At 49.4% G+C, this 13,795-nt stretch overlaps 1 protein-coding gene across 3 annotated transcripts in view; it reads right to left on the bottom strand.

Annotated features, from left to right (window-relative positions):
- LOC146856190 (coagulation factor XI-like) overlaps nt 1–13,795 on the bottom strand; it is a 211,615-nt gene that overhangs the window by 139,645 nt on the left and 58,175 nt on the right. For 2 of the 3 annotated variants that reach the window (XM_085654241.1, XM_085654242.1), the window contains exon 3: nt 6,618–6,765. The exons of the other annotated variant lie outside the window; for it this stretch is intronic. In XM_085654241.1, the coding sequence (XP_085510367.1) occupies nt 6,618–6,765 (148 nt within the window). The remainder of the gene's footprint in view (nt 1–6,617; nt 6,766–13,795) is intronic. 3 annotated transcript variants of the gene reach the window in all.

Below are 13,795 nucleotides of genomic sequence, written 5' to 3'. Positions count from 1 at the left end.
CCGAGGCTTGGGGCTCTCCCCAGTCCCCTCCTGGCTAGGCTGTTTAACTTCCGTGACCGGGACATAATTCTTCAGTGCGCCAGGGCAGCTCCCCCTCCTAAATACGACAATGCAGTCATCTCCTTCTTTCCAGATTTCACCCAGACCGTCCAGAAACAAAGAAGATCCTTCCTTGCGGTAAAAAAGAAACTTAGAGATAAGGGTCTCAAATATGCCATGCTCGTCCCGCCCAGGTTACGGGTTGAGGCAGACAGCAAACCATGGTTCTTTGAGCGTCCTGAAGATGTGGCGGACTGGTTGGAAGGCTGGAGAGACACATTGAGCTTGCTCTGGTGGGACTATATACAGACTTATCCGTGTAATCTTGCACCTGGGCTGTGTCCTGGATCTGGAGCGGATTTGAGCTGGCCCCCTATGGTGGCCCTAATGGACAAAAGGTACATTGGCTGTTTTTTAACATCTCGCTGGCCCACTTTTTTCTATAAGGGGGCACTGGGGACTGTCCCATGCGGGGTTTGAAGTTGTTTGACATTGACAATGGTGGTTAGGCGGAGGGATGGAGCGTCTCCCTCTCACCCCACATTTAGACACTTACAGGCACATGCATCAAAGGAAAAACCGGTCGCAAACGGGCAGATTCTCAGAATCTGCCCCTTTGCGACCGGTATTTTTGCATTTGGGATGCATCATTCCAAATGCAAAAAATCGCAATTTAAGGAATCTCTAAATTGCGATTAATTAAATTGCGATTGCATTTAAGGAATCCCAAATTGAGATTCCTTAAATGCAATGCATTAAAGTAAAAAAAATTGCGATTTCGCTAATAGGGGGAGCAAATTACCATGAAGTTGAACTTCATAGTAATTTGCAAAAACTTTGAAAAATGCACTTTTGTGCATTTTTCAAAGTTTCATGTTGCGCACACACATGCCCTTAGGGCATGTGTGTGTGCAACATATGTGCACAGATCAATTTCAAGGGTGCAAAAGGGTGTCATTTTGACACCCTTGCACCCTTGAAATTGCATGGTACTCGCAAATTGCTCATGCTATCTCCAATTCATTCCTATGGGCCTCCAGGGACGGCATTCCTTAATTGCGACTCGCAATTTGCAAGTCGCAATTAAGGAATGTGTAGGAATTGCTATTTTTATACATATATTTTACATGTTTTACATATTTGACATGCATAGGCTTTTGCAATTCCTTAATTGCGATTCCTTAATAATCGCGATTAAGGAATCGCAAAAGCCTACGTTGATGCATGTGCCAGTTAGTTCCTTAGGGTTGGGCGACAGGCACTCTGCAAGTTATTTTATAGGTAGTTTTAGGCCCATGGTGCAGGGGAGCAGGGAGGGGGGTGGTTGGAGTTGGGAGTGGGTGGGGGGTTTGTTCGTTCCAGTTCGTTCTGTGGCACTAGTTGTGATGGCCTTCAGAGGCAGGTCTACACTTGACACTATCTATGGACACACAGTGGGATAGGAGTTTCACCTTGATGAGTTGGAACGTCAATGGGCTTGGTGACAGGGTTAAGCGCACCTTAGTCTTCCAATATCTTAAACGCCACTCTCCAGACGTTGTCTTTCTTCAGGAGACGCACCTCGTGGTTAATTCCTTTAGGGCACTGAACAGGTGGGGGTACAAGCTGGTAGTTCATTCTGGTTTCACTTCTGGATCCAGGGGGGGGTGGGAATCCTTATCAAAAATGCTTTTCCCTTTCAAATGCACACACCACGCACCGACGAATGGGGCAGATACGCCACAGTGAAGGGGCCAGTGGGAGGGCAACACACTCACCTTGATGTCGATATATGTATCACCAGGCCTGCAGCCGCAAACCTATGCTGACCTGGGAACTCACTTGCTTTCCCTGCCCGATGGTCTCCTACTGCTAGGAGGAGATTGCAATGCTGTTTGCTCTGGACCCCTTGATTGTCACCCCCCCCCCCTGAGACATTGGCCCCTCACATCGCTGGCTTCCGGATTTTTTTTAAATCTTTTGGCCTATCTGACGCTTGGCGTACGCTCCACCCTAGCGACGTCCAATACACATTTTTCTCAGCAGCGCACCACAGCTTCTCTTGCATCGACTATCTCTTGAATCCCACGGCCCAGGCCACACATATCCATGAGATCCGACATCTAGCACGGGGAATCTCCGACCACTCCCCGGTGTGGACCCGACTGGTCCTTGGAAATACGCGTGTGGGCGTAATTGCGCCCATAAACCCTTGGTCCCTCCGTAACCCCGTGGTCCGCAAGTGTCTTTTGCTCGCAATTGACCTCTACTTTTGGGAGAATCAGGACTCGGTTGACTCCCCTCTTACCTTGTGGAAGGCGTTTAAGACCGTGATAAGGGGACAGGCTCTTTCATTAATTGCTGGAGTTAAAAAAGAAAAACAAAAGGATCTTGAGGCCATCGAGAAAGATATTCTCTCCCTTGAGAGCAAACCTGCTGGGGACCTAGACCTAGAAACAATTCATCTCCTGCAGCTCCAGAGAGATGAATACCAGAGTATTGCCACTGATAGGGCTAAGAGTTGGGGGAGCGAGAAAGATGGGAGGGCAACCAGGCTGGAAAACTTCTGGCCTGTCTGGACAGGAAGGAACGGGCTAACAAGATGGTTCCAGAATTGACTGACACTGAGGGGAGAGTCTACATCGATCCCATTGATATAGTCCGTGAATTTGCGATACACTATGACGGGGTCTACCAATTTGGTTACCCATTCCTTGAGGAGGGCTCTATGGGTCTCCTTCGTGATATCCGTCTGCCCACTCTCTCTGAGGACGCCGCCAAACTCCTTGACAGCAGCATAACTAACGATGAAATAGCACAGGCAATTAGGGGCCTACGCTCAGGGAAGGCGCTTGGGCCCAATGGCCTACCCATCGAGCTTTACAAACTGTGTCCCGATGGCCACGCCCCATTCCTCCGATCCATGTTTGAAGAGAGTAGACGTGTGGGCGTCCTTCCCCCTGATCAGAGACTCGCTTCTCTAGTTGTCATTCCCAAGGAAGGGAAACCCAGAAACAAATGCACCTCCTACAGACCGATCTCCCTCTTGAACGCAGAGCCCAAGATTCTGGCTAAACTCCTTGCCACACGGCTGGCTCGGGTGATAACAACTTTGGTCCACCCGGACCAGTCGGGTTTAATGCCCCACCGTAACACGGCCCTCAACTTGCGCAGGGTCCACGGAGTCCTGGGGAGAACGGATACTGTCGATGAGCCTGCAGTGATAGGGTCACTAGACGCCTCCATGGCCTTCAATACCATAGAGTGGCCATACTTGCTGGCTGTCCTTGCCAAACTGGCGTTCGGGCCGGTCTTTATATCGTGGATTAGGCTTCTGTACTCGGAACCTATGGCTCAGGTGATAGTCAATATTAGGTGATCAGATCCTTTTCAGCTGCATCGTGGGACCCGGCAGGGGTGCCCTCTGTCCCCTCTGCTGTTTGCCCTTGCCCTCGAGCGACTGGCAGCCTGGATCCATTCAGACCGTATGATCCGTGGATTGCGGTGGTCCACAGACTGGGAGGATCAAATCTCGCTCTATGCGGACGACGTGCTCCTCTACTTAGCCTCTCCAAAAAAGTATTTAATTTGCGTGCTGGATATATTCACCGTATTTGGTAAATACTCGGGCTATTCGATCAACTGGAGCAAGTCACTTTTATATATGTATTAGGAGGCTCAGCTCCTTCATTGCCTACAAATTGTCCGATGCAGGCTGTGGGGGATGGCTTTTGTTACCTCTGGATTTTTATCACCGTAAGCCCTAAACTCAGATATGAACGGAACCTAGTCCCACCCTTGCAGCGCCTTAAGAGGGATGTGTCCAGTTGGAAGACACTACCGCTCTCTTTGTTGGGCAGAGCAGCGCCATTTAAAATGATGTCGCTGCCTCGGCTCCTATATGCCTTGCAAAACTATCCAGAGTCGGTCCCGGCACGGTATTTTAGAGAAATCGAAGGGCTGCAGAGGGAGCTGCTGAGGGAGGGAAGGCTCCCGATAGCGCTCAACAAATTGGTCCTGAACTGGTATGACGGGGGTATTAGCCTCCCCGATATTCGGCGATATTATTGGGCATCCCACCTAGCGGCTATTAATCAATGTACGTATCGCCAGCCAGACGACCCTGCTTTTACTATTGATAGGTGGCTATTGCCCAGAGGGAATTATAATCGAGCCTTGTATTCCAACCCCCGGAGACTCCCCCTCACCGGCCCCACCAAACACTCTGTGACTATTTGGCACTCCGTGAATAAGAGCCTAGGTTGGGACCGGAAGCTCACGCTGGCTACTCCGCTGTGGGATTCTGAATTGTTGGGTAACCTCTGGTCCACGAAAGGGTTTGATAAGTGGGACTTGATTGGTATATCCCGCCTGGGTGATCTTTGGGTTAAGGGTGCTATGGTCCCCTTTGCCACACTTCAGCAGCAGTATGAACTTTCCGACTATTTCGATACATGCAGATTCGACACGCTATCACCACGGCCCTACAGAAAGGCGTTTGCTGGACGGCTACCTTCCCCAAAAAAACGATTTCCCTTACATATAAAAAACTGATCAATCATGCTCCTGACCCACTTGGGCACCTGCGTGAGTGCTGGGCAAGAGATGGACTGGAGTTTGATGACGAGGAGTGGCGTGAAGCGGTTGCCTCCCCTAGAGAGGTGGAGATCTCGGCACGTCTGCGATTAGTTCAACTAAAGATACTCCACAGGACATATAGGATGGGGCCGCAACTAGTCCATATGGTGAGGAGTGAAGAGGGTGACTGCTGATGCCGTTGTGGGCAAGTGGGTACTTTCCTCCACATAATGTGGGAATGTGATCAGATACAAAGGTATTGGTGAGCAATACATAAGGTGATAAGGTGATGGAGAAGGTGCTACATAAAACCATTCGTCCTGAGGCTAAACGATGTCTTCTGAACATGTGGGGTCCCACTGACTTAATGAGTATGGAGAGGCTGTGGGCCACACTGGGGGCAATGGTGGCCAAACGAGATATAGCCCAGCAGTGGGGGGCGGCTGCTCCACCTACCCTGGCCTCATGGGAGAAGAGTCTTGATTGATGTATACTCAGGGAGAAGACTGTATATGTAGCGCGGGATGGCCCAGAAAGTGGTCTGCAGTGTGGGCTGGGTGGAACGACTGAAGGGGAGGAGTCTGTGTAGCGCCTGTACACTCCTCCGAGGAGGAATTGCTATCTCCTTGACGCAACTCAAAAGATAACTTGTCACCTTTTTCACTATGTAGTTTTCTTTGCTGCTGTCACCATTGTGTTGTCTCAATATAACTGTGCCATTGCCGATTGGTTTTGTTTACCTTTGTATAAAACAATAAAAAGATGTTTAAAAAAAAAAACAAGGTTGGATCCTGGGTTATATCTGTTACCACAAAGCTGCCCACATCTTGTCCTTCCAAGGGCTGTTAGGAGTATCGTCTGGGGCCTTAATGCTCCATGCACCCGCTTGTTCTCAGATGTATGTGGGTCCCCTAGCCTTGGTGAGGTCCCCTAGCTCCCAGCACATCTACCCTCTGCAGTGGGCCTGTCAGCCAAGGTTGGCTGTGATGATACGTCTCAGTACCCCTTATCCTAGGTATGTGGTGTTGGGTCTCCAGTTCAGGCAAAACTCTCAGGGCTCACCTAGTCAATGTGCAGGAGACAAGGTGCCCGCTCTCATCCTCTTGGCATCACCTCCCCTGCAAGATATTCACCATAGGGTGCACACCCTGCCTCAATACCTAATTTCCTTAATTTTGTTTCCATGCTATTTACAGGCCTCTCTGGGCCTAATCAGCCACTTTGTAGGGAGGGAGAAGCCTGCACTTGCTCTCCCTGTGCCTCCTCTCAGTGTGTTGGGCCATCCGTTGCCAGGACGCTCAACCATCTCACAGTGCCACAGTACCTCAGAAGTGTATTGAACATGAGCCCACATTTACCAGAATCCTGCTCAGACTGGCTTGGCTGTGTGTAACGGTGTCCCTCTATCTGGGCCTTTAGCACTCATGTGCTCAAATGTCTCTGCTGCTGCTTGAAATCAAAATGGCCGCTGCGAGAATCCACACAGTCACTCCACTACTCCAGCCATCACCAGCCCACTTTTGTCATATCATTGGGTGTCTAAAGTTAGCTAAGGGTATCAGTGATCAATAGGGGTCAACTCTTCTCTGGAGGAGGGCCGTAGTGCCTTGAAAGGAGTGAAGCTCTGAGATCTACACCTTCTCCATTCCCACAATGGCTACCCACCTCCTGCAACCAACTGGCCATTAACAACTAAAGGTATGTGGTGTACAACAACTGCAGGTACAATTGATTGTTATATTTTTCTGTACAGGGACACAAATGATAAAGGGGTTGCAAATATACTTTGTGCACATTATCCTTCTTCTTTCTGCACCTTGCTGTAAATTGGGTGCAAATAGCCATAGCTCAGAATTGGTTTGGTTTTGGGACATTGAAAGTCACCTCAAATTTAAAGGACTAGTTCTATATGTTTGTGGCTCTGCAGTCATGTTAGAGGCTGGTAATCTGTCTTTGTTGGTCAACAGTCAATATACCCATGAAGGCAAATAGCATGACTTCCATTAATATACATCAGATACCTTGGAACGCTGGGATGCTTTAAAACAAAGGTGAAAAATGAGCATTGAAAATGTGCAGTGCAGTAAACCTGGCAGCATCCCGCATCTGGAGCCAAGATTGTCTCAATATCACTTCCAGGAAAGTCCACATTCTCTAATAGAGTAGCATCTAAAACACAGAGACAGAAATGTATATTATGCATGAATAAAAGACGCTATATGCAACTCTGTTGATAGATGTTTACGATAAACTACAGTAAAACTTGAGAACAACACATTTTCCTTTGTAGTTTAAAGAACTTCAGCCAACATATTTTACCTCACCATCTGAAAGCACAGACTTTTAAGAGCAGACAACATGGAACATACTGAAAGAATGTTTTACACAGTAGTCCAATCTAGGTACAACAATTCTGGATTCAGGATTTAAATTCAAAATATCCACCGGACATAAATGTGTTTATTTATTGGCATTTATATTGTGCATCCATCACTTGTCATAGACTCTCTAGGTGCTGATGAAAAGTTGGCAGCAGAGATAAACAGTTTCAGGCTTGGTGTGAAAACATCCAGGTCTTCAGTAGCTTTCTGAATCTAAGGGGATTATGTTCTCTGCACAGTGAGGGGGCGAGTGTTCCAAAACTCATTTAATCAACACATGGAGGCCATGAACACATACTTTAATTGTAGGTGAATATTAAGTCACACGTTCCTTATTATACAATAATTCATCAGAATTTACGTAAGAGAAGCGCACATGTGGGTTCAAAGGAGTATGCATAGTTTTAATTATTGCCTGACATTTACTGAGATAAGCCCTTACCTTTCTCTATAGATCTTATTCTATCCTCATTCCATTTAAAAACTGCTAACAACAGTCTTTTTGGCAATACATATTGAGCAATCTTTAATTTTAGAGACTTCACCTTTTGTTGTAAGAATGATGTCTTCCAGCACAGAGACCCTTTTTTCAGTCTGAAGACATGTTATTGAACATGTAATTATAATTGATAAAGCGCAGCTCATGCCAGGGGGCGTCTTGGCGCTATAGAGTCTGATCTAGGGTAACAGAAACAGCCACTACGGGTAAAGCAAGGGGATGAAAAGGTGCTTTTTATCCATCCTGTGTGAAAGCCAGGTCTTTAACACTTTTCTGAAGCTGATTAGGGAAGGAGCTGTTTTTAAAGTCAATGGCAAATTATTCCAGAACGTTGCAGTGCTCCTGTAAAAACTCCACCCCCCCCCCCAGGTGGCCTTTTAAAAGGGGGGGGGACCACCATGTTTCTGGCAGAGCCTGAGCGTAGCGCTCTTTCCGGTATGTACCATTTAAGTTTTCTCTTAAACTGGTCAGGCCAGAGTCCGTGCAGAGATTTAAATGCCAGGCAGAGGGCTTTGAATTTGCAACATTGTTTGACTGGCAACCAGTGCAGTTTTCTAATGGCTCCTCTCACTGATTCGTATTTGGGGATTTTAAAGATGAAACGAGCAGCAGCATTTTGCAAAATCTGGAGTCTATTCATAAGGCCTGATGTTAGAGTGAGGTAGAGGCTATTACAGTAATCAACCCTTGTAAGGATCATAGCCTTGGTCACTGTTTTTAAAAGTTCTGGGGGTAGGTTTTTTTTTTTGTTTTTTTGTTTTTTAAGCTTTATTTCTAAAGTTCAAACATTACAAACAGTTACAGTGTATTCAGTAGCATGATGTCAACACAGTATCCCTCCCGTTCCGCGGCACAGTTTCCTTGTGTATCCTCAAGCACAGCCCAACATCATATCTGACAGAGTTTGGACTATTCTTTCAAGGGAGAGTCCATCGTTAACTTCCCTGGGCATCTCAGCCACATGCCAGTGCAGTCCAATCTATTTAGTCCCAAGTGGCTCATCCCCTACCCTCTCCACCCCCCTCCCCACTTCCCTCCCCAGACACACTTCCCTCTCCCCGCACCTCAGCGGCCCCTCCTCATGGATGTGTAAGTAGATAGCTTTTCAGTGGCCCCCAAATATCCCTGGGTTTAGAGGCGCCCGGCAACAGGTCCGCATATGTGCCAAGTTGTTCCTGACAATATATTAGATCGTCCAGCCATACCTTAAATTTGGGCGCCCCCCCTCGACCCCAGCGACACGCCACTCGCCTCTTTGCCAGCAGAAGCGTCAGTGCTACGTATTTGCGGCACACAGCTTTCAATGGTTTAACATAGCCCAACACGGCCAGCAGGGGCGTGGGCTCAACATGCTCGTGTATCATCAGAGTTAAGGCCTCAAAAACTTTCCTCCAGTAAGCGTGAACATTCGGGCATTCCGAGGCTAAATGTAAGAAATCCGCATTTGGCGCTCTACACCTCTCACAGTTGTCCACTGTCCTCAATTTGTACCTGCACATCCTGGCCGGCGTGTAATATAGTCTATGCAAAAATTTATAGTGCACAATGCGCAGTCGGCTACTGGCCGAGACCTGCTCCGTCTGTAATGAACAGTACTCCCACTGCTCGTCTGTCAGCGCGGACCCCAACTCCGCATCCCAGCCCGGCCGGGGCGGACAATGTCTGTCTCTGTGTGTGGATGGTATGATATATTAACGAGACCAATCGTTTCGCCGTCGCACTTTTAAGAATCAACTGTAGTGGCGCAAGCTCAGGGGGTTCAGCTGGGAAGTCAGGGGTGAGAGAGCGGACGCCCTGCCAAAGGCGTATATATAAAAACACATCGAGAGGAGTACTCGGTAACTCCCGAAGTATGTGCTCCAATGTTCGAAATTGGCCATTGTGGTAAAGGTCCCCCCATGTTTTAATGCGCACGCGTTCCGCAAATCTGCGAAACCCCGTTTCCTGAAGTAGGGGCATTTTGGGGTGGTAGACGAGCGGCAAGAGCGAGGAGTAGAGCATAGGAGCAACCAGTAGGCCACCGATGCGCTGCCATGCCGCCACGGTGCATGCAACCGTTGTCGTCGGCCCCTCCCTGCCAGCAGGCACATCATACAGCGCTCCATCGATCGGGATGGGGTGAGCCAACCAGTGCTCCGCTGCGACTTGTGGCATATAGCGTGGCTGGCGCACCCAGAAATATGCGTAGTGCGCCTGCGCACTGAGATAGTATAATTCAAAGTTGGGTATGCCAAAGCCTCCATGCGAGTACGGCCGTACAAGAACATCCCACTGTAGCCGTGAGTGTTTTCCCCCTCAAACCAAGCGTATCAATTCGGATTTCAGCGTTTTAAAAAAGTAATTTCCAGGATAGAATGGTACATTTAGGAAAAGGTACAACATCTGGGGTAAGATCACCATTCTGATCAGGGACGCACATCCCGCCATCGAGAGCGGGAGGGAAATCCAGCGAGTCACGTATTCCATAATACGCGTCAAAGCCGTGCCGTAATTAAGGCGCATTAGTGCATCCCTATCTCTCGTGACTGTGATGCCCAGACACCTCACTTCATCCCCGCACCATTCCAGGGGATAGTCTAACGGGAACCGAGTCGCGGCGGCTGTCAAAGGGAAGACACAAAATTTCCTCCAATTTATCCGGATTCCTGAAAGTCTCCCGAACGCGATGAACTCGCGAAGGATCGGATTTAGATTGACTTGTGGCTCCCTGACATACAGAGTGATGTCATCTGCATACATAGATATTAATATGTGCCTCATGTTGCACCGCAACGCCTTATCTCTGTGATGTTGTCGCAGTTTAGCCGCTAAAGGCTCAACCGCTAGTGCGAAGAGTAAAGGGGATAGAGGGCAACCCTGCCGGGTACCCCTCGTAACCGAGAAGGCTCGGGACACGCGACCATTGACAAGCACCCTAGCCACGGGCAAGCAATACAGTAACCTGATCCATGAAAGGAAAAGAGGCGGAAAGCCCATGCGTGACATCACCCCAAACATGTAGTCCCACTCAAGTGAATCGAAAGCCTTCGTGGCATCCAGAAACACTGCTGCCAGAGGCAATTCAGGAGCGACATTGTTCAACACTGAGAAAAGGGTGCGCAGGTTATGGGAGGTTGTGCGGCCGGGCACAAACCCAGACTGGTCAGGGAGCATCAGAGCCTCCATTAATAAGCTAAGCCGGTTGGCTATCAATTTGGCCAATATTTTAACGTCGCAGTTAAGAAGTGACAGTGGGCGGTAGGAGTCGCATAAATGTGGCTCCTTCCCAGGCTTCAATAATGAGATGATTAGGGCCTCCCGCATAGAGGGTGGGAGGTGCCCGACCTCCTGAGCATCGTCATAAACTTCACATAGTATGGGGGCCATCTGATCTATATACATTTTATAGAATTCTACCGGTATGCCATCTGTGCCAGTGGCCTTCCCGGATTGTAGCTGCATTATGGCCTCCCGCACCTCATCCAGTTGGAACGGGGTGCAGAGAAACTCTCGCTGCCTATCACTCAGCCACCCAAGAGCCACATCAGCCAAATAACTATCTAGATCTAGGTCACCAGCCCTCTGCGTGGTGTACAGTTGGTCATAATGTGTGGCAAAGGCATTAAGGATACTTGCAGTGTCTCTATACACTTCCTCCCCTGGGCCCGCGAGTTCCAACACTAAGGAGGAGTATCGTGGTTTCCGAATTACGTCCGCCAGCGCCTTGCCCGGACGCTCACCCTCACCGTACCGCCTAGCTGTCCAATATTTACCCCGAAAGCGCGACTCACGCTGCGCCGCCTCCATATACTCGGTGAGCCCCTCTCGGAACTTGAGTCGGGTAGGTCCATCCGGGCACTCGGCTAATTTCGTCTCCAAATCTTTCAGGTCCCTATCCAGCCTATTCAGTGTGCCGACAATATCTTTCAGCACTCCCGCTCCTCTAGATATACAATACCCCCTAAGCGTGGCCTTGAATGCTTCCCAAACGGTCTCAACATGCTCGACCGTTCCCTTATTTCGGGCAAAGAAATCACTCACCTCCTCCCCTAACCCGTCCTGAAAAACCGGGTCCAACAACACAGATGCACGCAGCCTCCAGCTATTGCGCGGGGGCCCATAATCCGCCGATGCCAGGATAAGCCTAACTGGGGCATGGTCCGAATAAGTGCGGGCCAGGAGCTGCACCTGTGCTGTGGCTGGCCCCAGGCCGCGGGAAACGAATATATAATCCAACCGCGCCCAGGATGCCGCTTGTGCCGTAAAGTGCGTTCCCTCCAATCTGTGGGGATGTAAATGCCGCCAAGCATCAAATAACTGGTAAGTGCAGAGTATGTCCCGAAGGACCGCCCGGGCCCGGGTGTAATGACGCGGGGCAGTGTGGGATCTATCATGTTCCGGGTCGCATGTGACGTTAAAATCTCCCCCCCAGATGACATGATTTGAGCCTACAGCAATAATCCTAGCCCATAAGTCCGAATAAAAGTCTGGGGCATCCACATTAGGGCCATAGCAGCAAGCCAGGGTGACGGAGTCAGAGCCCAGCCGACCCCAGACTATGCAATATCTCCCCTTCTCGTCCCAGGTAGCGCCCGCTAGCTGAAATGGTGTGCGTCTCTTTATAAGAATAGCGGTGCCCCGAGCATACGAAGAGTAAGAGGAAAAAATACGGTGTTCCGCCCATCTGCTGGCAAAGGTATTGGGGCTCCGGGGACTAAAATGTGTCTCCTGCAGCAGAGCAATATGTACCTGATGGCGTTCGAGGTAGGCTAGTATATGTCGCTTTTTGCGTGCATCTCCCAACCCCCTAACATTCCAAGTAAGGATGTTTAGCTTGTCCATCTGCCCATCAGACATAAGTATACATGTTCAATAATAATCATCACGGTTTGTGCCTGCCATGCATAATTCAGCCAATGAAAATACATACAGTACCAGAATAAAAACTGTGCCATTCTCTCGGGTCTGCCAGCAAAAATCATGCCCAATATAAGTGAACGCAGTCTGTCCCCTACTGAAAAGAACAAACAATTCCGATAGATACCCCATGAACCACCCCCCCCCCCACTGAAGCAGCCCCAACTTGCCAGAAATAGTCACCCACCCTCCTTCCCCCCCCAAACAAAATACATAACAACAAAAAAGGGAGTCAACAACCCCCCCAAAAAAATATGCAATACACCAATGACCAATCCACATGGTTTAGACCATGCAGTGTGCCACTGCGGGGGATTACCCATGGGGGATCGCCTAGGTGGCCACCCTATCACTCCCTGCTCCGCCGGCCCACCACAAAAGGCAAGGCCCAGACTCAGGCAGAGCCGAGAGTGCCCAGCTTGTCCAACATCAGTCTTAGAGCGCTCAAACAGGCAGGCAGTGAACTAACCTATCACCAAGTACCCAACCATCCGGTCATCGCTATTGTCATGCTGCCCTCAATATAGTCCAACTCAAGTAGTTCCTGAAACAAAGAAATTAGCAATTGGTAAAGGAAAAAAAATTTAAAAAATTAAAAAAAAAACAATACCATAGTTACTGTGTGCCAGCATCCGCCCCCGGTGGTGAAGAGGGCGGCGATGCAGCGGCAGCGTTCACACTGCGACCTGTCCGCTTCAGATGTTTAAGAAAATCCTCCACCTGCTGCGGTGAGGTAAAGAATCGCTGCTGGCCCTGGTGGGTCACCCGAAGGCACGCTGGGTACAACAGCACATAGTCTATTTGAGCCAGCCTCAGTTTAGCCTTGATTGCCGTGAATTTCCGACGTTCTTCCTGAACTAGTGGAGTGAAATCCGGGTAGACAGTAAAATTGTTGCCGTCATACGACAGCTGCTTTTTGCTTCTCGCTATCCGCAAAGCAGCGTCACGGTCCTGGTAATTCAAAAGTCGCGCTATGATGGGGCGAGGCGTGCTCCCGGGAGGTGGTCGTGGACCCAATGTGCGGTGCGCCCGCTTGACTATGAAGTGCCCTGAGAAAGCATCCGCCCCGATGGAGGTCAACAGCATCTTCTCCACATAATCCTCCATCCTCCCCATATTGGTGGATTCTGGAATACCCACAACGCGAATAGTGTTGCGCCGACTGCGCGCCGCCAAGTCCTCATTCTTTGCAGCCACCAATTTCAGCAATTTTTCCATGCGAGTGACCTGCGTGGTGACCCGTGCAGTAGTGTCCTCAGTGTCTGAGATACGTCTCTCAGCCTCCTTGATATGATCTTCGTGGCCGTCTAATTTGTGCGTGATGGCATCAATACGCGACGACATCCCGTCCACCTTGTCCGCTATAGTAGCGAAACCCTGCCGGACCTCCTGCAGTATACTCTGCACATCGGCAGTCGTCGCG

The sequence above is a fragment of the Triturus cristatus genome, chromosome 4_1 (genome assembly GCF_964204655.1).
Source record: "Triturus cristatus chromosome 4_1, aTriCri1.1, whole genome shotgun sequence".
Taxonomy (NCBI): Eukaryota; Metazoa; Chordata; class Amphibia; order Caudata; family Salamandridae; genus Triturus; species Triturus cristatus.
Note: the sequence above shows the minus strand (reverse complement) of the source record. Positions and strands in the feature narration are given on the sequence as shown.